This window comes from Pteropus alecto, unplaced genomic scaffold (genome assembly GCF_000325575.1).
Source record: "Pteropus alecto unplaced genomic scaffold, ASM32557v1 scaffold12, whole genome shotgun sequence".
NCBI lineage: Eukaryota > Metazoa > Chordata > Mammalia > Chiroptera > Pteropodidae > Pteropus > Pteropus alecto.
This window is the reverse complement of record NW_006432669.1, coordinates 11,698,599-11,721,916: the sequence shown is the minus strand read 5'-3', so window position 1 is coordinate 11,721,916 and position 23,318 is coordinate 11,698,599. Positions and strand designations below refer to the sequence as shown.

At 32.2% G+C, this 23,318-nt stretch overlaps 1 protein-coding gene across 5 annotated transcripts in view; it reads right to left on the bottom strand.

Moving 5' to 3' along the window:
- The window catches only part of GRIA4 (glutamate ionotropic receptor AMPA type subunit 4), a 317,944-nt gene that overhangs the window by 42,264 nt on the left and 252,362 nt on the right, over positions 1 to 23,318 (bottom strand). For 4 of the 5 annotated variants that reach the window (XR_001516487.1, XM_006907524.1, XM_006907522.1 and 1 more), the window contains 4 exons: positions 19,922 to 20,032; positions 12,000 to 12,206; positions 6,224 to 6,594; positions 4,016 to 4,214 (listed from right to left, as the gene is read on the bottom strand). Coding sequence is in view for 4 of the 5 variants with exons in the window: in XM_006907524.1 (XP_006907586.1) it covers positions 4,016 to 4,214; positions 6,224 to 6,594; positions 12,000 to 12,206; positions 19,922 to 20,032 (888 nt within the window). In the remaining variant the exon portion in view is untranslated. Of the gene's footprint in view, positions 1 to 4,015; positions 4,215 to 6,223; positions 6,595 to 11,999; positions 12,207 to 18,570; positions 18,604 to 19,921; positions 20,033 to 23,318 lie in introns of those variants that run through there. The other variant, XM_006907525.1, reaches the window with a different exon arrangement.

Below are 23,318 nucleotides of genomic sequence, written 5' to 3'. Positions count from 1 at the left end.
AACATCCACATATATTGTATACTTCACTAGGTATACTATGTTGAAAACAAAGGAATAAAATCTATCTGGGAATTATTTTGACTGAAATATTTAAAAAATATATTTTTTGAAATCATGTTAGTTACTTGATAATTTTCAGTTGCTACTCAGTATCTTATTAAAAAAACAGAACAGCTAAGCAAAACTAATAGCAAAATGGAAACAGTATTTGTACAGCTTGGTAATTATAAAAATAATTTAACTCTAGAATGCAACATACTATTAAAGCAAATATCCCTTTTTAAAAGAATAAAGTATCTTTAGGTAATACATATTTTTTAGAAGTACATTCCCATAATATTAATGTGAGGAAAATTACTGCTGCATTTGTTTAAATATATTGAATTACCCATACCTTAAGTGTAAAAGAAGTTGAATTAGTTCCTTTAATATCCAAAAGAAAGAGGATTCCATGGTATAGTTATACTAAACATAGCAGGTCTTGAGTATTACAGAAATGATGAAATACAGACTTCCAGTGGAAAGTAGAGGAAAGATGAAAACTTTTTTGGAAAAAAAATTTACATGATTTGTCACTACGTAATACTTAGAAATTCTGATTCTGACTTAAAGGGGCAGGGCTTAGATAAGATCACATCCACTGGGTGAAGGAGGTAGATGCGGAGATTCAAGAAATGAAAAGGTAGAAAATATTCCTTTGCCTTTTCTGTAACTACAAGAGGATGTTTGCTAAGGAGTGAGGGCAAGCAAATCTTTATAAATTTGATGAGATAGGCTAAAATGAGTAAATTTCTTCAGACCCAGGGAGCTTATAAATACAGTGATAGAACTTTTAAGTCTCTAAAACCTTCAACTGTGATATTTACTTAAACATCGGTTTGGGGAGTGAATATACTAAGGTAATAAGCAAAGTTAATATAAAAATCATTATTTTTTTTTGAAATTAGAAAATCAGTTTCAGATTTATTTGTTTTGTCTTTATTGTAAAACTCAATGCATGGGAAACTATCTGATATAAAGTACTATTTTACTACTGAGAACAGGTTTTAAAAATGCTGTCTTTTTAATTTCTCAAAAGTTAAGTATTCTGTTATTTCTGCTTTTAATAGAAAATGTGTACAAATGTCATTGATTATAGTTAATATTTACATTGTTTCAGGTGAATTATTTCCCATTTCTGGCCACTTATGCAGCAAGACTGATGTTCTAGTAAGAGCTCATCAATGCACAATTTGATAATATTATAAGCACGGACATAGTAATCCACTTCATTTATGCATTCATGAATTCACTGATGACTGAAACAGACACAGTATAAAATCTACACTGAAGTGAAAACCAGTGTGTTCAAATTAGGTATGTAATAATGTAAAAATGCCTAAAGAGAAAGACTGTCATTAAGTGATAAGTACAGACTTTCATTAAATACCTCTATGTTTATGCTTAACAAGGTGCACTGAACATAAAACATATAAAGTTTCATAATGGGATAAAACCAAGGCAACAGTGGAATTCAGTTGTAATTTTCTTCCACGGTCTAGTTCTTTTCATAGTTGGTTATAACCAACATTTTTTGAAATGCAGAGCATAGGTCACTGCCTGAAGCAGTTGAGCGGAGCTGATAGATGTACGATTACTGTGCTCCTATGAGAAAACATTTTTGACCGAGTACAAAAATACCCTTCACATTGTCTTTCCTTAACCTGTTAGACATACGGTTTTTTTAAACCAGGTCATCATCTAAGGGAGAGGAGGGAGAACACAGGGTAGGAAATGAATGAGATTTTTATCGGAGAACCCGAATTTATGCGTTCCTGAAAGTGTGCTGACAGGGAAAATTATTTTCTTGTCCCATTAAGATTCAGACTGTTCTGCAACAATAAATACATATACTCATAAAACTTTTTCAATTTAGAAACTAAAGTTGGGAGGGAAAGAAAGGATACAGGGCTGGGTGAGCGCGCAGCTTGTACGAGGGGCTCTGTAAATCTAGGAAGCAACTTTCCTTACTCCTGTATTTCCTGTCAATATATTCTGTTATCTGTCTCACCAGGTTTTAGAACTTGAGCAGTTTTTAAAAACCCTGTAAAGATTAGAAATAAACATTTTCAGTGTGCGTGATGCCAAAGAGCTTTACAGTGAGTTATTTTTGAAATTTTTGGAGAAAATCAGCATGTCATTTCTTTCTCCCTTCATCACTCAAGGCAGAATGAGGAATCTGCAAATAATTGCCTTTTTTAAACATGAAAATTAGTCATCATTTTTTTCAGTAAAATGCAGCTGATAACACAAACTTGTATTCTGTTTTGATGCATATAGATGCATGGTTTCTAGGCAAACTAATTTTTACCTACTTACTTTCGGGTGGAAGTAATTACAAACTTAGAGATTTCCAGCAAGGTACTGAAATTATGCAAAAATGTGTTAGAACGATATTTTTCCATCGTTATTAAGCTTTAGAGACTGGAGATTCTTAGTTAAGTTAAAAAATTTGCTTAATTAAGCTTATTCATAGAATATTCTTAGTAAAACTTATTGTCATGACTATTATATATATTTTTAGAAAAATCTCCAAATATTTTGTAATTAACAAATTTTATGTTATTTTTACATTGTTGACAAGGATATTGTTTATTATCTGGTGTCTTTTTTAAACAATGTTCGAGGATAGGTTTGACTGAGGGTTGTTTTTTTTTTTTTTGGTAACCAAGTTTAGTTTTGTGAGAAAACAAACACAATTGTAAGAGAAATGGGGACCCAGAGGGGTGGCTGAGGCCCAGAACATTTAATAAGCCTCACTGGGAGAGGGTTTTGACTTGTTTTTGATTTAGCATTATATAAAACATCTGTAATATATAAGGATATTATATTAAATCTTTTTTAAGGACAGCTTAAGGAGTAGAACATTTTGTTGTATTTAATTTCCAAGTTGAGTGAGAAAATTATAAATATATACATTTAAAATGGAAGTATAATCTGTCAAGTACTGGATATTGGTATGAAACCTCCTTTAAAAGGCTATCAGTATTCTTACACAAAAGCTTAGGAAATAAGTGAAATACATCTTGTCTTCTAAACTATTAAAATATCTAGTCTTTAAACAATTGAAATTAAATACAAAACGTCTTCATTATTACCTAGTTAAATATCTATAAAAATGTCACTTTGACTCCTTTTTAATTTGTTTGTTCTGAGGTCACAAAATAAACCCTTATCTCTAATCAGACATTGCCAAGTATATATCTCTGGATTTAAGTAGAACCAGAGTGGAAGAGGTTCACTATTTAAAAAAATTCATTCTTATAATGAAAGAAACACCTAAAAACACAAAAACCGAAAAATATCTGCCATCTTAATGGCAAACTAAAGGGATCATATCCAAATGTGAAATGCAATTTTATCAGTTTGAACAATTTTATCTGCAAAAGCAGAGAAATTAGCACAAACTACCATACAATGTCTTACAGAGATATTCAGAACTTAATAGTTTTTGCTATTGTTATTTTGTGAGAATGCAAATATATTGCTTTGAAATCCATTATTGCAGAATAGATTATAGAATAATATACCTCATATAGGGTGTAAAACCTGAAATTAAAGTTTTGGGTTTCAAATGCAGCAAGTTAAATGTATTCTTTTTTAAAAAAGCTTTGCTTTCATTTTTATGCTCTTTGCCCCAAAGCATACATAAATCCAATCTTGCCAGATGCAGTATCACAACATAGCATTATCACACTGGAATCTTTTGGATACATTATGTTATAAAATTGTTTTCATTACCTTTTTTGCTGTTACTCTTCCTTAGGGAGGATCCCTCTTGCATTATGAATAAATCACTTAGCTTTTGCAAATTAAAGTGATTATAAAATCCACATAAAAGTATTAGTATTAAACATAGCAGTGGCCAATGTGTTTACAAAACTTACAATAGCTAGAAGCCATGGTATAATTATTGGCCAAATTTCCTGAATTCAAAACTACAAACATTTCATTGTTAGTTTTTCCCTTAACTTACTCTGAAGAATTCTTTTGTTGACCCTGAATCCAAAGTTCCATAGGCGATTTCTGTTTGTTTGGCCAGGTCTTCTGCACTTTCTATGGGGGAGACCATTCGCTCCACCGTCAGGAAAGCAGCGAGGTTAGCAGTGTAAGACGATATAATGATGAGTGTAAAGAACCACCAAACACCTCCAACAATTCGACCTGAGAGGGATCTAAACATGAATAAGATAATGCACAGTTTCCTTTCTCTAACCAACATAGAGAAAGAAATACCATCAATTCACTATGCATGCTTAAAAAAACAATTGCAGTATTGTTTTATTTTCTGGTAGTCGACTTAAGAATGATTCTAGCATTTCTGCGGAGTTTGATGTCTTTTATGCCATACGTATATATAAACACAACTGAAAATATGAAAAACTTCCTTTTTATTGTTTAATGGGCAGAAATGTGGAACTTAATGCCCCTTTCCTTCAGATTCAGAAGAGGAATACCTGCTTAAATTCATTGATATCCTTCTCCCCTTACATTTTAGCATCTCTGAAATTAGAACGCATTTTTTGTTTGAGATAAAATACAGCATCATGGTTTAATTGGCAGCACTGTTTCTCTCTCGGTGGTACATAAAACATCAATATATCTTAACAGTGGTTGAAGTCTTAGATTTAATACAAGTTGGTAGTGCTTTTCTCAGAGATCTCATTTTTACTTTCAGTCAGAGCCCTGCCAGGGTGGATGGGACATATGCCAAGGTGGGGCCAGACCAGGTGAGGATCTAGAATTGGTCTCAAAGTGATCATAGTCAAGAATTTCTTTTGTTGGTTTGTTGATATTCCATTTCTTATCTGAGTGGAGGATGAGCTGTGTCCTAAAACATATTTACATACTGGTACAAAAATGTTCCCTTTGTCACTACCAACAGGAGGTCAAATGTGTGACTTGTCAATGTGCAGCAACAGCATTAAAAATTGATGCTAAATCTCAAAAAAAAATTCTCTCTTCACCCTTTCTCTGGCTATCAGGGATGTGTGAGTGAGTGTGAGTGCAGAGGAAAAGTGAAGATAGAATGAATAAAAAATTCAGGGCATATTTATAATTGATATCAGTCACTGAGACCCAAACTATTTAAAATTCCTGTGACAAAGTATTTCTAAACATTTTTTTTAATGTGAGGAAAAATTTCATGTTTTCCGTGGCATACAGTTTTAAAATGCTCCCCTCTTAATCCTTATTGTATAAGTGGCACCTGTTGGTTTTAACTTAGTATTTGCTTAATCCTCGTTTTAAAAACCATTATTTGATTTTCTTTGATTTCTTTTCATTTTGTTAATTAAGAGTTATTGATTTAGATTTCCATGTTATTGGAATTTAAGCACTTTTATAGTTTCCTTGGGTCTTAAGAAACACAAACTGTATTGTGGCTAACATGTCTCTTTTTGAGAAAGCATACATTTCTTTTAAAAATCCATATACTTGCCACACTACTATAAATCACTATTTAAATTCAATTCCTAGTTTCTCCTGCCTTCTGTTACTTTTCTATGGGAGAAATTGGTATTTTTCCTGCAACAGATTAGTCACAGTTTTGGCAAACAAAACTGAAAAATTTCTTAGTGGCATCCAAAGGAGGTGAGCCATGACTCCACAGATATGAAAAACATCTCTATAAAACTAACATAGTATTTACACTGCTGACTCTTTGCCCATTGCTTAGCTTATTATATATTGTTATATAGAACAATGTATATCTGGTACATATCTACATATTGACTTGATTTTTGGGTAACTCCATGGCAGAAATACACCTAATGTTACATGGGATGTAAATCAAGTTCAAAACTACTTAAAAAAATTAAGAACAGCAACAATAACAAAAAACACTTGATTCTGAAAAGGAGAGAAAATGCAAACAAATTCCTGTTCTTATAATTCAGATTTTAGTTTCCATCTGTCAAACCACTGAAAGAAATATTAATACTAAGTAATTTTTGAAGGTTCTGATGGGTTGCATGTGTTTATTTTAGGTTGGGATATATCCACATTTTGTGCTAACTTGGAAAATTTGGCTATGATTATACTTAGATTAATTTGGGAGTTGCAAGTTTTTTCTGTGTTTCAAGGAATGCTCTGGCTCCAGGAAAAGAACATGTAGAGAGATGTTCTGCACAACACTTAGAATTACTGGGGAATTGGTGAAGAACTGAAGAGTTTTGAAACTAACCTGGGTGAAATGTCACATCCTTGCTGCATAAAAGCACCCAGGGAAAACCAGAGGCTGTTAAAGATGCCAAACTCATTGGGAGGCTGGTCGCTGGGTCCTTCCTTTCCATCCTCTGGCTCTTCCGTGTGCCACTCATAGGGACTAAACCTACTAACTAGGAACAAGACCACGCTGACACCAATGTAGGCAAAGACTATGCACATCCAAATCTCATAGGCCAGAGGATCCAAGAAGGAAAACACTCCTGGTTTAGATTTCTGAGGCTTTTTGATCATGATAGATATGCCCAAACTCATGAAGGGCTTAGAGAAGTCAATGACCTCCTCTCGGACCAAAGTGATTGTCAGAGGGGCAATAGCAATCTCTGCTTTCTATAAGAGAAAAGACACATGAAAACACATAGGTTAATGGATTTCGTGAAGCAATTAGCCCTAGATTGATCCACTCAAAGCTAACCAGTTTTACATTCATTCTACATTTTTTTTTTGAATGCCAACAATGAGTAAGGCCAGTGATAATTACAGAGATGGACACTTGTTTTCATAATATTTCACTTAAATTGCACAAAATATTTTTATTGTGCTAGTAATTAGATAAGAGGAAGTGAAACAGAGTAAGAGTAGACATAAGTAAAAATAACTTGAACTCAGATAACTGCATTAATCCTTAAGGATCTAGGACAGCACAGAGGAAACTTAAGAGTCTTTAAAAACAGCCGAATCTCTGAATTTCTTGGCCAGGAATGCTGTTATGTTGCAGTCTTTTCTGTTTCATTTGAAATGCTGCCACCAATTCATTACTGGGCCATCCCTTAATATTATGAATTGCAAATTTCAAATAGTCCTTTCTTTTTTACCCCTTTCCACTTATGAGAAAAGCTATCATAAAATCTGTGTTTGTAAGATAGAAGACACCCGTTGTTTGACAACATTTTCCAATTCAGCGCACACACAAAAATCTGGAAATTGGCATTTGTTTCTTCCTATTCACATACTTTGATTTTCCACTTTCAGTTTCTAAAAAAGATTTTGCAAAACGGCGGATTCAATTCTCAGATATTATGATCATAAGACACCAGCTTCCGTTTTCATTCTGTGATTTTAAGCTATTTTTCTGAGGCTTTCTCCATATCTCTAAAATGAAGATACTTTCTTTCCTGTTTATCTCATTTTATTATTGTGATTATGTATTTTAAAAACCTTAATAAAATAACAGTGAGTGTTTATTGAGGGATTATGTGCCTAATGCTAATGTAAATATTTTAAACAGCCTCTCATTTACCCCTCAGACCAATCTTATGTTTATCGTTGTTTTACATAGATGCTGAAACTGAGACTCAGGTGAGTCTTACACATTATGGCAGCTCTGTGATTTGGCACTGAGCTTCTTGCATGAAATCATACCATCCCTAAAATCAAGTGAAACAGTGTGGTAAAAAAACTGTAAACTGTTACTCTATCTACAGTTGAAAAAAAGTGTTTTTTTTTAATGATTTACTTTAAAAAGAAAAGATATGACATTAAAATGGAATCTGAAACAAACCTAGACAGACATATTCTTATGTAGAGGTTGCCACTCTCACATTCACTTCTGTATATCTTAGGCCTGGGTTTGATACGATGGCCAGCAAGCAGCTCGATACAAGGGCAAATGGAAGGTTAGCATGAGAAATGTGCTCTGGCTGTTGTGCCATCCGCTGGGTGACTGAGAATTAACTGTGTGCCTTCAAGTGAGAATAAACTTAGTTCACATCATAAACACATATATAAAAGCCAGAAATGTTGCTGAGAGTTTATTATTTCCCCATAGTTGTTGTTTATTATTTGTATAGTTTTCATTACACAGCGATATATGAACTAGCTATAGAAAAATTAGTATATAAAATGGAACCAGAAAATTAGGAAAATTTATCTTCATTCCCTTCGCTTACTCTTACTTTTTTCTTTATATATGCTCTGCTAGACATTGTTTTATAAATAATAGTTTTCTTATTTTAAAATGAGGCAATGCAAAACATGATACTTTATAATTCATTTTCTCTTCTCAGAAGAATATGATGAACTCATTTTCATTTCAAATAAAAATAAGTTTTAATGATCACAAATGTTTTATTATGTGAGAGTATCAAAATTTTCTCAATTTGTTATTCAAGGGGGTATTTATATTATTTCCAGTTTTACACAATTTATAACATTACTGATGTGAACATCTTTGAAAATAAATTCTTGCACATATATTAATTATTTAAGATAAATTTCTAGAAATGGGATTGCTGGTCTAAATGGTAACAACTTATTTAATGCTCATCATATGTTTTCCCCAAATTTTCTTTGGAAATATGCAAATTCATACTTTCACCATCACTGTATGAAAACACCTGTAGACTTGAATCTTGGTCACCCCCTGTATGTTGTTATTCTCATTTATTTTCACTACTTTGCTATATGGCAGATTAGATCCCATTGTACTAATTTGAATTTGTTTTTATTAAAAAACATCCACTTTAACTTCTTTTATGTGTTACCTGACATAACCCGCCCCTAATTTCCATGAAGTATTCATTATTTTAGCACCTACTAATTTGTAGGTGCTTTTAAATATATTCAAAATATCCTCTTATTTTCCATAAATGTTGCAAATATTTTCCCTATTCATCAATCGTTTTGTTTTCATAACTTAGTTCATGGTATTTTATTGCACTATATACGTTTTAAATTTTGTTAAAGCCATATAAAATTATCTTTTTGTGTTTCCAGCCTTTGGTTTCATGCTTAGAAAAATCCTTCTCATTTCATATGATCATTCTCAATTATATGTCTTTTAATCTAATATCTATAATTTCTTTATAATTTATTCTGTATATTGTATGATGATGTGTTACAGAATTGTTAATTTTCCAAGTAGTTGTCCTGCTGTCTCAGGACATAAATGAATAGTGTATCCTTATATTGATTTGAAATGCCACCTTTCACATACTATATAATTCTGTATAGTATCTTCTGAAATTTTGTATTTATACAAGTTACCACTAATGAGGGCGAAAGCCTTAAAAGGAAAGAAACTTGAAGAGAAATAAAGGTGTCTCCAGCACAAAAAACTAGATGCGATGGAAGGCAAATATTAGATGAAAGTGGTGACAGTAACATTCAATAAGGACACTTTGCAGTCTGAAATCTGTGTTCTGAAAGAAGCCAGTGAATAGAGGATACATCTGGGCTTTTTCCACTAACAGTGGAGATGTTACGCGTGCCTTGTTCCATTACCTCTCAGTAATTTCCAAAATTAAGTGTAAAATATCTCCTGCAAGAGCTTGATAATATTTGAATTTTTGAGGATCTTTGGAGTGGGTTTCATTAACCTGTATTTTAACAGATATCATAGGTAATTCTGGTGCTGGTTGGCTATGGAACACGCTTTGTGAAATATGCCAGGGATCAGGAGAAAGCCCTGGAGCATCACAGAAGATCATAGAATGGACTTGGTGCAGTCAGTGAAGCTTCTGAGCTTCTGAAGTCACCTCCTGGTAGTGTGCTGAGATCACATGTGAGTGCTTCAGAGACATCTATACCTAACAATTACAGTAACAAAGTTTGCAAGGAATAAACAAAATTAATAATGGATTCAAAGTTAATAATTTTGTTGTCTCATAGGCTTTGTCGGGTAGAAGAGAATGGCTGGAGTTTTACTTAGGGCCTTGGAAGCTGGGCATTCATGTAGGTGTTAGCAGTAAGGAAGAAAAGAAAAAAAGTTGAGAAGCAAGTACAGACCTTGCAGACACCAGAATGGAAAATACTAAATCTGCGGAAAGTGTAGAGACATAGAAGAAGATTTCTTTTGAGAAAAAAGTAGACAACTCAAGTGACAGAGAATGGGATATTTAAATCCTTTTGGATGAGCTAATGATCGAATGTAATGAGTATTAATAACCACTATGTTATCTTCTTTCCCCTCAGAGAACTGCTTGACTTTGGAACTTCCTGTTATTGTGACATGTGTACTACTAATATATACTTTTTGTTGTTAATTATGCTCCTCTCTTCATAACACTTGTTTTTATTATTTAAAACCTATTCCCCTAATAAAAAGGGTGAGCCTGAACTGCTCAATGGGTAGGGACTCCAGAAGAGAGATATGTAGCAGAGGCATTGGAAAGTAACTCAGATTAGTTTTCCTGTCCATAACTAATTAGTGATCTAAGTATGATTTTTTGGGGGAGATGAAATACGTAATAGTATTTTCTGAAGGAAATAAATTACTGTAGTTATAACGACCTGGATAATGTTCACATTTAAATCGGTTTATTGAATTAAAAGTTTAAAGTATTACCGAGGAACATAAGCTTTAGGAACTCTTCTTTTGGACCTTAAAGCTCAGTATCAAACCACTGATGAACCCTGTGGTAAAATAGTTTTTGATTTTTCACAACTGCATTTCCTGCCCTAATTTAAGGCACCCAACTAATCAACAGTTCTTTCAAATAGATATAAAACTACCTAATTGCTCTTTAATGCCAAACAATTTCCTCTTGCTGCTGTTACAGCTACTATACTGGACTGTGTGGAGAATGTTCATTGCTTCATGGTCTGAAAAGCAGGATGTAGAATCATGAAACTATTGAATTGCAGTTTTGGTTGGAAAATAAGCCCCTGTATAAGACTTCATTTATTTTCTAAGTTCTTTATTCTTTTCTGGGGAAGGATGACTCTTGTGTAATTCTTCATTGCAAAGGGAACTTGTGAGAATTAATCAAACAGATTATGCTTTAAAGGTGACATTTGTGAAATGTGAACTGACTCTTGTGTAATTCTTCATTGCAAAGGGAACTTCATTGCAAAGGGAATTAATCAAACAGATTATGCTTTGAAGGTGACATTTGTGAAATGTGAATTGGCTCATAGGAAATTTATTAACTATTTCTCGATGAGTAGAGCTTATTATTCTAGGTTTGGTTTCTGGACTTTGGAAATATTATACCATCACTAGCATTTGGTTTGATTCTTATACTTTGCAGTAGTAGCTGAAGAGACTGATATTGTTCTGATTCAGGCAGGAAGGTCTACACTGAATTTGTCTTTGGTTATGAAAGTGTATACTCAATATCTAGTGATCATAAAAGAAAGGGCATGAAATGCTTTAGTGTGAGGCCCGTTGTGGAATAAATTCTAGCTTTTGTGTTTTGCTAGGTATGAAAAAATGATGGTATTACATAAAGTTTAAATTTACTATGTTCTGCAGAATTGTAAGAATCTCACATTTTTGGTGATATTTTATATATGCTAAAGTAGTTTAGTGATCACTTCACCAGGTACTTAGAAGACATTTACCAGTAATCACAACCAACAGTGATATAAATAACTAGCTAAAATGAGGTTCAACTTTATGCTATTGAAAAAAATATGTTTCTATGTTTATCATATGGCAGATTACTAATGGATTTGTTTTGTAGTTCTCACAACATGTTTATGATATAGAAAAATCAAACTTAAGAAAAGAATAATCATGGATAGCTGAAGTTAGTGTTTTTCTTTACTAGGATATTATATTCTGAATTTTTATCTTTCCTGATTTTGAGGTTATCGAGTGTTAGTTTCTCTCATTGCTTGGTAACTGAGTTATTAACGAAATAGAGAAACAATTGAACATCATATATGTCTCTTTGAATGTAACTGCAAATTTAAAAAAACAGTAATAGACGTTTAAAAATTGATATGTGCCCAAGTAAAAAAAAAGTTTCATGTTTATGTAAGTAAATTCTTCAATAAATTGATTTGCTTACCCCATAAACAAGTTCTCCTACCATCCCATTCCAGATTTTTGTGTCTGCATCCCTTGCTCCATATTTTCCATCAGGGACAATGGCAATTTTATACTTGATACCAATATGTTTTGCAATTTCAGATGCCAAATCTACACAGTATCCTTCATACTTGTCATTTCCTTCAAACATTTCGTGATTTTTCTTGTACATAACATATGGGGATTCCTATAATGAGAGAAGTAGAACTGTAAAGGAGAAATTATAAAACATTCGAAAATATGTAACTTCAGATTCAGAATTTGACAAAAAGATTATATTTTGTATTAGTATACAGAATGATTTTGTGTGGCTATAAATCAATAATAAAACAAGTGAATCTATAAATAAATATGCTTAGAATTATATTAAATTGCTTTACATTGGATACTGAAAGGGAAATCTTTAAAATAATTTTCTATTTAGTGATTATTACAGATCAAGCACTGTAACTGTGATAGGACAAATATCCATTAATAACTGTCTTGAGAAGCATAGATATCATTTTTGGCAATGAAATTATTAGTTGCAAAATATCTCATGAAGTTAAAGACTATTTAGTCAGCTTCATGGAATAAAAGACTCATTCAAGGTCGCAGGTCTCCATATTCTGCATCTTATTTATCCACAGTCAAATGTGACCTCCTTTAGGAAAAGAACTAGGTCACTTTTCTTTGCTCTCTAAAATTTAACAAGATGCATTTCAAAGAAGAAATAAATTAATAGATTAAAAAGTTATATATACTTAAATTGGCTTTCCTAAAATTGTCCAAAAATTTGGCTTTAATTAGGGTTGTATTCCATGAATTTTTATCCTATTATACAATATGTCCCCAATGAAAGCTAATAATTTCCCCCAATTGTGACAATCACACACTTCAAGTGATAGTTCCATTTAGTTTTTGAAGGAAGTAAGACAGAAAATAGAATGAAGAATTATTGTGAAAATTCATATAAAATGAAAAACTTTACTGGTGGCTAATAATTGGACAGTTTCCAGGTTAAAACAAACACATGCACGCGCGCACACACACACACACACACACACAGACACACACACCCCTAATTCAAATCATTTAAAGGCCGTGAACTGAAGAGACATGTTAGCAAACAAGCATTTGATTTTATAAGTGGAACCTAAAACTACCAACTAATAGATAGGCCTGGTGAACATGCAATACATACAGAACTCCTGGTCACGCCTCAGATTTTTTAGTCATTTGCAGGCAAGAAATAACCAATATGGGCCACAACGTTGTTGAGATCATGCATTTATATTTTATAAAATTGTACGGTAACATTCATTTAGTAATTTTGATACGAATTTTTTTCTTTTACCCCAGTAAATTAGTAATTGGGGAACTTGAACTTGCTCTTGGAACTCTGGATTAGAATGTAATTAACTTTGCAGAACATGGCAATCTACACTAATTTTTTTTTTTTTTAAGTACTTTGAAAATGTCAAAACTACTTTTAAAAACTTAATAAGGATATAAATTACGTGATCTATGATTTTCTCACAGAGATACCCTATATAACTCTATTGCAGGCAACTGTCCAAGATTGGTCCTTGTATCCTGCCTTAAATCGACATGACTAAGTGCACCAGAAATCTCTCACTTTTCCTTTTAACACTGGACTTGAGTAAAGAAAGTTTACCTATCTATAAAATTAAGGTATGTAATTGTCTCTTTTTTAAATAGATTAAAATTATTAGTTTACAGAAAACATTCTCTAAATATGAAGAATTTTGCAAATTATAAATGTGGTTATTAAAATTCACGAGTTGTTGCAAAGCACTGTTAATTTCTAAGATACGCTATAAAATATTAGCAGTTAAAAGGAGCTATCTTTTTACTTTCTCTTTTTTCCTGCAATAGGTAATTAAAATATGGAAGAATATGTAGAAAAAAGCAAGAATCACACATTTGTAAAATTCTTAACATTCTAATTGAAATGGCTGTATAGCTATCATCTATAACTATTGGTATAACAATGGTTTTTCAAAAGGAGTTTGGGCTAAGGCTCATGTTTGGTATTAAGGTTGAAGATCTACACTAAAGTGTCTAAAATATTTGAACATTTATAAATTTTAGCCCTCAAGTATATATTAGCATATTAGCTTGTGTGCAGAAGTTTCTCTAGCTAGTATTATCATCTAATTTGCTAAATTCCCTCTACTTTATTTTGTGAACAATGTGTTTCATTAAAAGCTGAACTTTTATTATTTACTCAAACATTTATTAAGCACTTTCTGTGTGCCAGGCAGTTTGCTGGGAACTATGGGTACACAAATAAATAAAATATGCCCCTTGTCCTCTTGTGATCAATTAAGGTTAAAGTCTTTTTAATAAGTGTAAAGGAGTGAGAGTGGTGAGGTACACTAATAAAATATAGCCGTGAAAAATGATAATAGCTCTTACTTATTTTGTGATTACTCTGTCAGGTACATTGCTACGTTTTTTAATTTTGCCCTTTCATTTACTTTTCACACTGACATTTTGAGATAGGCATTTCCTATTTTGCAGATGGAAAATTTAAGCTCAAATAGGTTAAGCAAATTGTTCAGTTTCACAGAACTAGCAGAAATGGGAGTTAAACCTATATTTTGAAGTATCTGAAAATATTTGAAGCTATTATTGCATCTGTTTGAATATGTGCAACTATTTGAAATTTCATATGACTTAATAAGAAAGGAGGCAGGTTAAAGAACTGAATTTCTGCATTTTTAGTGAATGAAATTCTTTAAATGAAAACTTGAGTAAACAATGTAGATAAAACCTTTCCATATTTTCTCATAGTGTCTGGTACATATAAGGCACTCAAGTCTAAAGATTTCCTGGTCTACCAATGCTTCCTAAATAGGGCTATTATGGCGAAGTAATATTAGAACTTTTGATTCAGGTCTTCAAAAGGAAATTAGATATTAACAAGTGCAAAGTCATCTCTTCTGAAACAGGCATATGTATATATTAATAAAAAAATATTTAGTGGCTTTCATTTTTTTCCATTTCCTTTTTGGACAGTGGAACCTGTCATGTCTTTGTTTACCTGCCCCCACAAAAAACCAACAAAGCCTAGAAAAACCTGTAGTTTACTGAAGATATTGATTAGAAATTTAGCTAGGCTTTTTGCACAATGAGGGACAGACACAATTTTTGAGATTCAGACAAGTGGTGCAGCATAAGAGAAATAAGATAATCTAACTCAGGGAGGTAGAAGAACAAAGGGAGAGAGTCTAAGCTTTTCTTAAACAAAAGCTCTCATGATTGCTCAGCTCTATATTTCTTTGAATGTTTCATTTTTCTGTTTCAAATGAGTAGCAAATCCTCGACATTTTCTCAACCTTCTTATTTGCTCCATTCCTACTCTGACAATTTGTTCACAAGTAGCCCTTTAAACACTGCGTATTTGGGGAGATTTAATACAAATTTTGGGGCAAAGAAAATACCAAATCTTTTCAATATAGTAAAAAATGAGTTCTAGCTAATCATTAAGGGGATTTGTGGGGCACCTTTGATAAGCAGCCTTATGGAATTCCAGGTGTTCAATTGTGAATGAAAATAGAATTATCAAAGAATTAGAATATAACCTCTTCTGTTTTAGGAGTATAACCTGCCATCTTTATTATCAACTACTGTGCTCCATGGGACAATAATGCCCTAGAAGTTATTTTAAATGCATTACTTCTTAGTGATTATGAGTTTATTACTACAATTTCCATAATGAATGGTATTCTACATATGCTCTGCTATTTCAGGAAAGAAATCGATCTCTGTCTAAAGCTGTTATATTAGGGCTTGCTTATGAAAATGTTTGTGTAAATGAATTAAGATGATTTTCAATCCATAAAATATAATTTTCCAACTTAGATAAATTTTTTTTTGGATTATTCGTAGTTAGCAAAAGCGACACTGTTGAAATAGATACTTATTAGAAAGATTTTAAGATTTTGTAAACATCACAAATATAATCATTTCAAATACTATTGAAAACAGTTAAAATAATAAAGTTGGTATTTACCAAAGCTTTTGTTATGTAGATATTTGCTTTCTCCAAAGAATCTTAGTCTATCTAGAAAATTTATCTCATGGATAAAATTATTGAAAGTGGAAATTAAAATGTTATTATTACATTCTGAAAAAAAATACATTTAATAGATGTACAATTTTATTTTAAATAATTTATTTGAAAACTAATTTATTATAAGTCCTTTGGAGGCAATGTATATATGGTGGATATTAGTATATGGTACCAGGAAAAAATATATATCTGTATTTTCTGTATATATATATGCATATATGCATATATGCATATACATATATTATATGTAAATATATATGTGTAGATTGTTGTATATGCACATGTTCTATGCATAGTGCATCTACAAAATTTTACATAGAGAAGATAAAGTATCAAACATTTCACAAAAAGGATAGAAAGTAACCTCTAGAAAAATCAATGTGATAAGTAAATTACTTTTAGGTTTTAACATAATTCTGGCTCTGCAGTGAAAACATTTGGATTTATGGAAAATTTTCCTAAAGGATTATTATGTTTATAAGGTGATGAGAAATACTTTCTTAGTTGGTTAATGCATCATAAGCGTCATTTAACTTCAGTAGTAAAGATTTGGGGGAAAATGGGCTTGGCTGAAATATCATTGCATTTTGTCTCCTTTTCCAGGGAATTCAGCAGCCAAAGAAAGTAGTGAAGAAAGTACAAAGAAAAACACCACCTTCTCTTCTCCCAAGGTCTACTGCAAACTGCCTTTTACTTGCTGCATTTGTCCTAACCACATGGCATAGATTTGGCTTCCTTAGGTTGTTTAAGAAATAATGATTTTGAATGTAAAAAGTTAAGTCAATATGGTCACAGTCTCCTAAGTTTTATAGATTTTATAAAATCTTTAGTGACTAAAACAAAGATAAAAAATGATGAGTATCTGAATCCAAGACTTTAGACCTTTCAGTTTTGTAGTCATGATTCTCATTTGATGATATTGTCAATTTCACTTTTTTATTTAGATTTAGCTAAGTTATTTTCAGTATGACTATATTCAGGTAGAATAAATAAATCATTAAAATGAAGATCACATAGATATACAAACTTGTAAAAAATAAATTTCGACAGTGCAAAAAGCTAAAGCTACATTTTATTAAAGAATGATAGTTAACATTTTATGTTTATGTTTCCTGTCTGCTATCTTTTACTAGAATATAAGTTTAATTGGATGCAGGATTTTTGTCTGTTTTGTTCTTGTACATACCCCCGGACTTTTAATTGTACCTAGCACATAGCAGACGCTTAATAAATATTTGTGAATGAATAAATGAATTTATCAATCAATTTTATTTAACAATAGCATATATCATTACAGTGTATCAACATATAAATAACAACATACACAAAGGAAAGACAAATGGGAGAACAGCAATGCCATATCAATTCAATAAAAATGAATGATTTCCAATGCCACAACACTCTCAGCCTTCTTCTCTCTAGATATCTATCTTGCACACATTGCAATGTCTAACCAACACCATCTGTGTTGGGAATTTTCAATTGAACTTGCGAGATTGTTATATGCAGGTGCCAACATCTCATTAATCTACAAGGAACCATATTTCTTTCAAAATGAATGAGATGGTAGAGATGCCATAGGTCCCAGGCTACTATTTTCAACAAAAGCAAATACAAGGAACATTTTCAGGAAAAGGATTTTAGTATGTTTTCTTTTCTTGCCTTCTTTTTTTTTTTTTTTTGAATTACCAGACATACTATTTTTTTTTTGAAAGACCAGACATACTATTTATACGACAATTACATTTTTGTACAAAAGACAGAAACTAGGATTGTACTATTCTGATAGCAAAAATATTGATGATATCACTGTTAGACAACAGGTAACTTTACAGAATTTTCTTTATGCACATAGGAAATTGTTGGATTTTTCAGTCATTTTTACTTATTTTTTGATAGCATGCTTTGAAAACTAGCCATGCTTACAAAATTTATTCATTAATTTGGTTTTAAGAATTATATCTCCAGCCTCTTTAATAACAGGGATGGATAAATGATTCTCTACCTTATACCTATAGGACACATGAAAACACTTTATTTCACACAGAACAGGCAAAATTTCAAAAAAATCTTCAAAGAAACAACTGTGTATATTCAGAAAACAAGCACACAGATTCATCAATATTTACTTTCAGAAAATCTACGCTTGGAATTAAGAGTGATATGATTCAATCATTTATGTACAATGACCTCATTTCAAGACTTGGGAACTGATATGTCAGAATTGCTAAGTGATTCTTTTTCAACATCTATTTATTTTCTTGAGAAAGATGAAGATTAACTCTTCTTTTGTTCTGGTTTCTCAGAACAGTCACAGAACTTTAAAAAAAATTTTTTTTCTAGTAGTCCAGAGTTGGTCATCCAAGAAGAATCCCATATGAAAAATTAGCTCAAATTTACTACACAGCAGAACAAGACTTGAGCCTTAGTTAGGAATGGCCGAACAGCGTGGAATTCATTTCTTTCTTGATCAATTTCTTAAAATAGGATTCTTCATCAGAGGCTGAAAAGAGGAGGACTGTACTGAAGTATGACTTTCCATTACTGTGTCTTTTTTAGGAAAAGAAATATATATATTGCTTTTCAAGTCCCATGCAAACATTACACAATTAAGTGAGAAGGTATATATTTTGACTCTTACATAAAAACTGTTGGTTGGTTTGCATTCTAAAATCAGAAACTTCCGACCAAGGCTTTGCAGATTAACATTGAATTGCTGGCTGTGATACAACACAGATAAATCCAATTGCAACATATATGAGCTTCTCTCTGGTATTTCATGCTTTGACCTCAATGTCAAAATTTTGGAAATAACTCGACATTACTAAAAACTAAAACTACAATTACATAAGCTAAGCCTAAAGCACATAAAATATTTCCACTTTATTTAGAGTGAGGGCTTCATAAGTAATTAAAATATGTTCTGCTTAAATGAGACAGCGAGCTGAGGATATATAACTTTAATTTAGATAGAAAAGATCACCGATTGTTGATCTCCTTTGACTAGAATTGACTCATCACGTTTGATGGTAGAAGAGAAAAATATATGATAGTCTATTATTTAAAAAATCATTTCAGGAAAATCTTTTAAAACAGCCTTAAAATTTAGAGTATTTTTGATTTTATGATATGACAGAATGAAGCAATTATATTTTTCTTAATTCCTAGAAGTCCTATAATTATATTGTGTATTTACCAGTGGTCAATGAGAAAAATAATCGGTGTGGAAAAACACTTTTGCATTAAAAATAAATAGAAAACAAAATTTACTTCTAAAGCATTCAGTTGTATAAAACATGCTCACTAAAATCTTCACATTCATATCTCCACTATTATAAACAGACAATACAAATCATTATCTAGTATATCTCTGTCAGATGATTAAACTACCTGGAAATTATAATTTTAAACACCATTAATTACTATTACATCGATGTTTTAAAAACATAGTAACAACAATAATATGGTATTTACTACCAAATATTTTATGTGATTGGCTGTTGATCTTTTTCATGTTCTTTCTTTTGTCCTTTGGAATCAGCATTTCATACATTTCCAACTAGAGCATGACAGTTTCCATTTTTAACATCTAAGCATTTTCCAAGAACAACAATGAAACAAAAGGTAATACAAATAAAAGTACTGAATGTACTCAAAGCTGAGGACAAACCTACTCAAAGTCTCAACAGACTTTTGTGGATCAGAATACCCATGTCACCACTGCTAAGAAGCAGCTTTCACCCTCCCTTTTTACTACAGCTGGGGAATTAAAATTGCCTGTGGACAAAACGAAAGAGCATAAAGCATAGACTAAAACTTACCATAATTGTGGTTACAACCACTGTTCTGTTCTCAATAGCTGCTGTGTCATTGCCAAGAGTGGGTACATCTTGAATCAAGACTAATTTATCCATATCATTCCAATAACCAACCTGCCAAATAGAGAGAACTCTTGAAAATTCATTTTAGAAGAGTTTTCTCTAATTCTCCTTAGAATAGTGAGAGATATTAATAGGCGAGCAAACAAACAAACAAAAAATTAAAAAGCAGTAAAAAAGGTGTTTGGAAATTTTCTTAATTGATGATCAACCAATTTTCCTGATGTTAACGATCTGCCTGGTTATATATTTGGCAATTTTACAATTTACAATTAATGGAGTAGCAGAGACATTGGGAATGAGTGGTTAAAAGAAATGTAGATACAGATGGCACATAATTTTATGTTTATCCTCTTTTCTAGTGAGATGAATAGGTAACCTTTAAAATTATATGATCTTATCAATAACTTTACAGGACTTATAGTAAAGGGAATAGCCAGATTTACAAAGGGGACATTACAGAATTTTTTCAAGTAAAAATGACCTATGTATTTTTAAAGCAATATAAAAACAGTTTTTGCTTTGATGTTACCTAGCCCCTAAGTAACAAACGGTCTTACCATTTCTAAAATGCTAAATACAGCAGAGATTAATATTAATGTACATTTTCACTTTCAAAGATTATGTTTAGTTAGTACTTTTTCATTTTTAAATCTTTATATTACTTTCTCATTTAGATGTAATGCAAACTCTTTTCCATAAAATACATGAAGTAATTAGTTAAGCACTTTATAAAGTGCTAAACTACAGCAGGGTCTTAAAGAAAAGGTAGGGTTCTTTGTATCATGCAGACCATTAAGTAATAGAATGGCTACCACTTATTGACTGCTTACTCTACAACAGACACTGCATTTGATGCTTTTTAAATATGCATCTTAAAAAGTTTATACACACAGCAAAATGTAGAGGCAGGTATAATTATTATCTATATTTTGGAGACGAGGACCCATATTAGAATGTTAAATAAATTGCAGAAAGTTCTATTCTGGTGGGGCCAGAATTCAAAACTCAGTTCTACGTGACACAAAATTTATATATACTTTGTTATTATGCTACACAGTATCCCTAAATGGGTGTTTATATAACGTGTTCCCAACTTTTTTCTTGTTTTTTTTTGGGTGCAGTTCATAAACTCATGTGTCCAAAAAAATGTAATAGATCACTAGCCTCTTCACTATTTGTTCTAATATGTTGTGGAAGTCTTCTTGCTTCCTTCAAGTTTCTTAACTGTGTTAGCATTTGTGAACATATTAAAACAAAGCAATAACATGTCAGAAAGAGGCACTATGCTATTCACAAATATTGTATTTATAACTCAATAACAGAATAGATGGAAAAATAATTTTCATTAATATGGCTTTCTATACTTCTCGGTGTGATATATAATTATAAGTATGTATGAATTCAGCAATTATTTTCAATTGTCCATATGAATTCACTTGTAGCTGACATTTATTTAATATTTCAGTGATAAATATAATTTAAAAACAAGTATGCCTTTGAGAACTACCATCTCTCAATTCCTACATGTATTTAACAAAAACAAACAAACAACACATCAGTTGCTTCTTGTTAATTCTCTTTTCCACACGACAGTTATATGACATGAAAATGAGTTTTAGAGTTTAGCGCTCCATTAAGATGCAGACATCCTCCAGATCTCAGCAACCCCTTCTCTGGGAAAGATAATTTTTCTTTATTTATGAGTTCTCACAACAGAAAAAGTACAGTACTGGGCACATTCTGGACAATCCTCACATGTCGGTTAAGAGCTTTATATTTTGCATTTAAAAACACCCTGTGGGTTCACAACTATCTACCCCCAAGAGATGAATGATTTAGAAGTGCCAGCAAATTAAAAAAAATAAGTAAACATTTTCTCAACTCTATCTATATGCCTTACATCTACTGGCAATTCCGGTGAAAAAAGAAAGACATGGTTTATAGTGTGGGACCAATTAGTGGTAGATCTCATGTGGGCCATGGACTTATTGAGAAGTAAGATTACAAGGAATAGACATCGATACAGGGGTCACTTCCTAAATAAAGGAATCTGAAAGTCTAAACCTAGAACCTCACATGACATGCAGTTTCTCTAGTTCTTCACAACATTTAAGAATTTACTAAGAACGTTTCCCATGCCTAATCTCATTTAATCAGATAGAGAAGTATGCATTTTTTCTAGAGACAGAAATTGGGTGAAAAACAGTTTTGTAATGCTAGAGCAAAGATATGGAAACATTTAAATCACTAAACTGGCAAACTCTGTCAGAAAAATACCTATCTTCTTTGGACTCATAACAGTAAACTGTGTGCAAATCCAATCACTGTGTAATGTAAGAGTAAATATCTCTGCATTCATGGTGGACTTTGCCTGTGAGGTAGGGACTGGATAGGAACTAAGGGGCTGTGAGGAACCCCTGTCCTACTCAAAGTTGGTTCCATGGAGAGCTGATTTGGCTAGACCTGTCCTCAAAAATATGGCTTATTTCTAGCCTTAACGAGAACCCTCATGGCCTCTGGGACTGATAATACTTCTTATCAGTCAAGAGAATGAGCTCTGGAGCTGGATAAACTTGGATTTCCACCGCAGCTCCATCTATTTCTAGCTGAACATCTCTGGGCAGGTTACTTAGTTTCTCTGAGTCCTGCTTTTCTCTTCTATAAAATTAGAAAAATACTTCTTACTTTCCCATTGTTGTGAAGTCTAAATATAAAAATGCACATCAATTTTCCAGTACTGTGTCTAGTATATAACCTACTTTCAATAAATAGAATTTTTACAATTAAGAATTCCTGAAACCATACAAGTCTGGTCCTAGAGCATTCCCTACGGGAGTAACCGGAAGACAAGAAGATTCTACCACACTTAGGAACTGAGACTTCAGAAAGAGCTTTGTGGCTTCTGCTTAATGAGACTCTCAATCAGTTTTCCTGTTACAGAAGTCAGACAAACTGATGGGCTGACTCTCTGATCTATTTTCAAAGACAACTCCCTTGTTGGCATATGTCCAATTTATAAGAACGATTGCTCACTTTTCAGACACATTGCCAAGTCTCACCACCACAGTGTTTCTCATGGTAGCTCATTTTTAAGTTTAATATTCCTGACAGAATGCCCAAGTTGATCGTTGCCACAGAAAAACGAAGATAGATGAGTCTACATCATTTTACATTTCATATTTCTTTTAAGAGTCTTAGACAAATGTCAGCTGAGTGTGAAGATGTATTGTTCATCACTCTCCCAACTTACTCTTTAACTTTCACCTCAAAAAAGCTAAATTTTTGTTACCATCATGGTTCGATAGGCCACAAAAAAAAAAAATCAGTAATATAAATA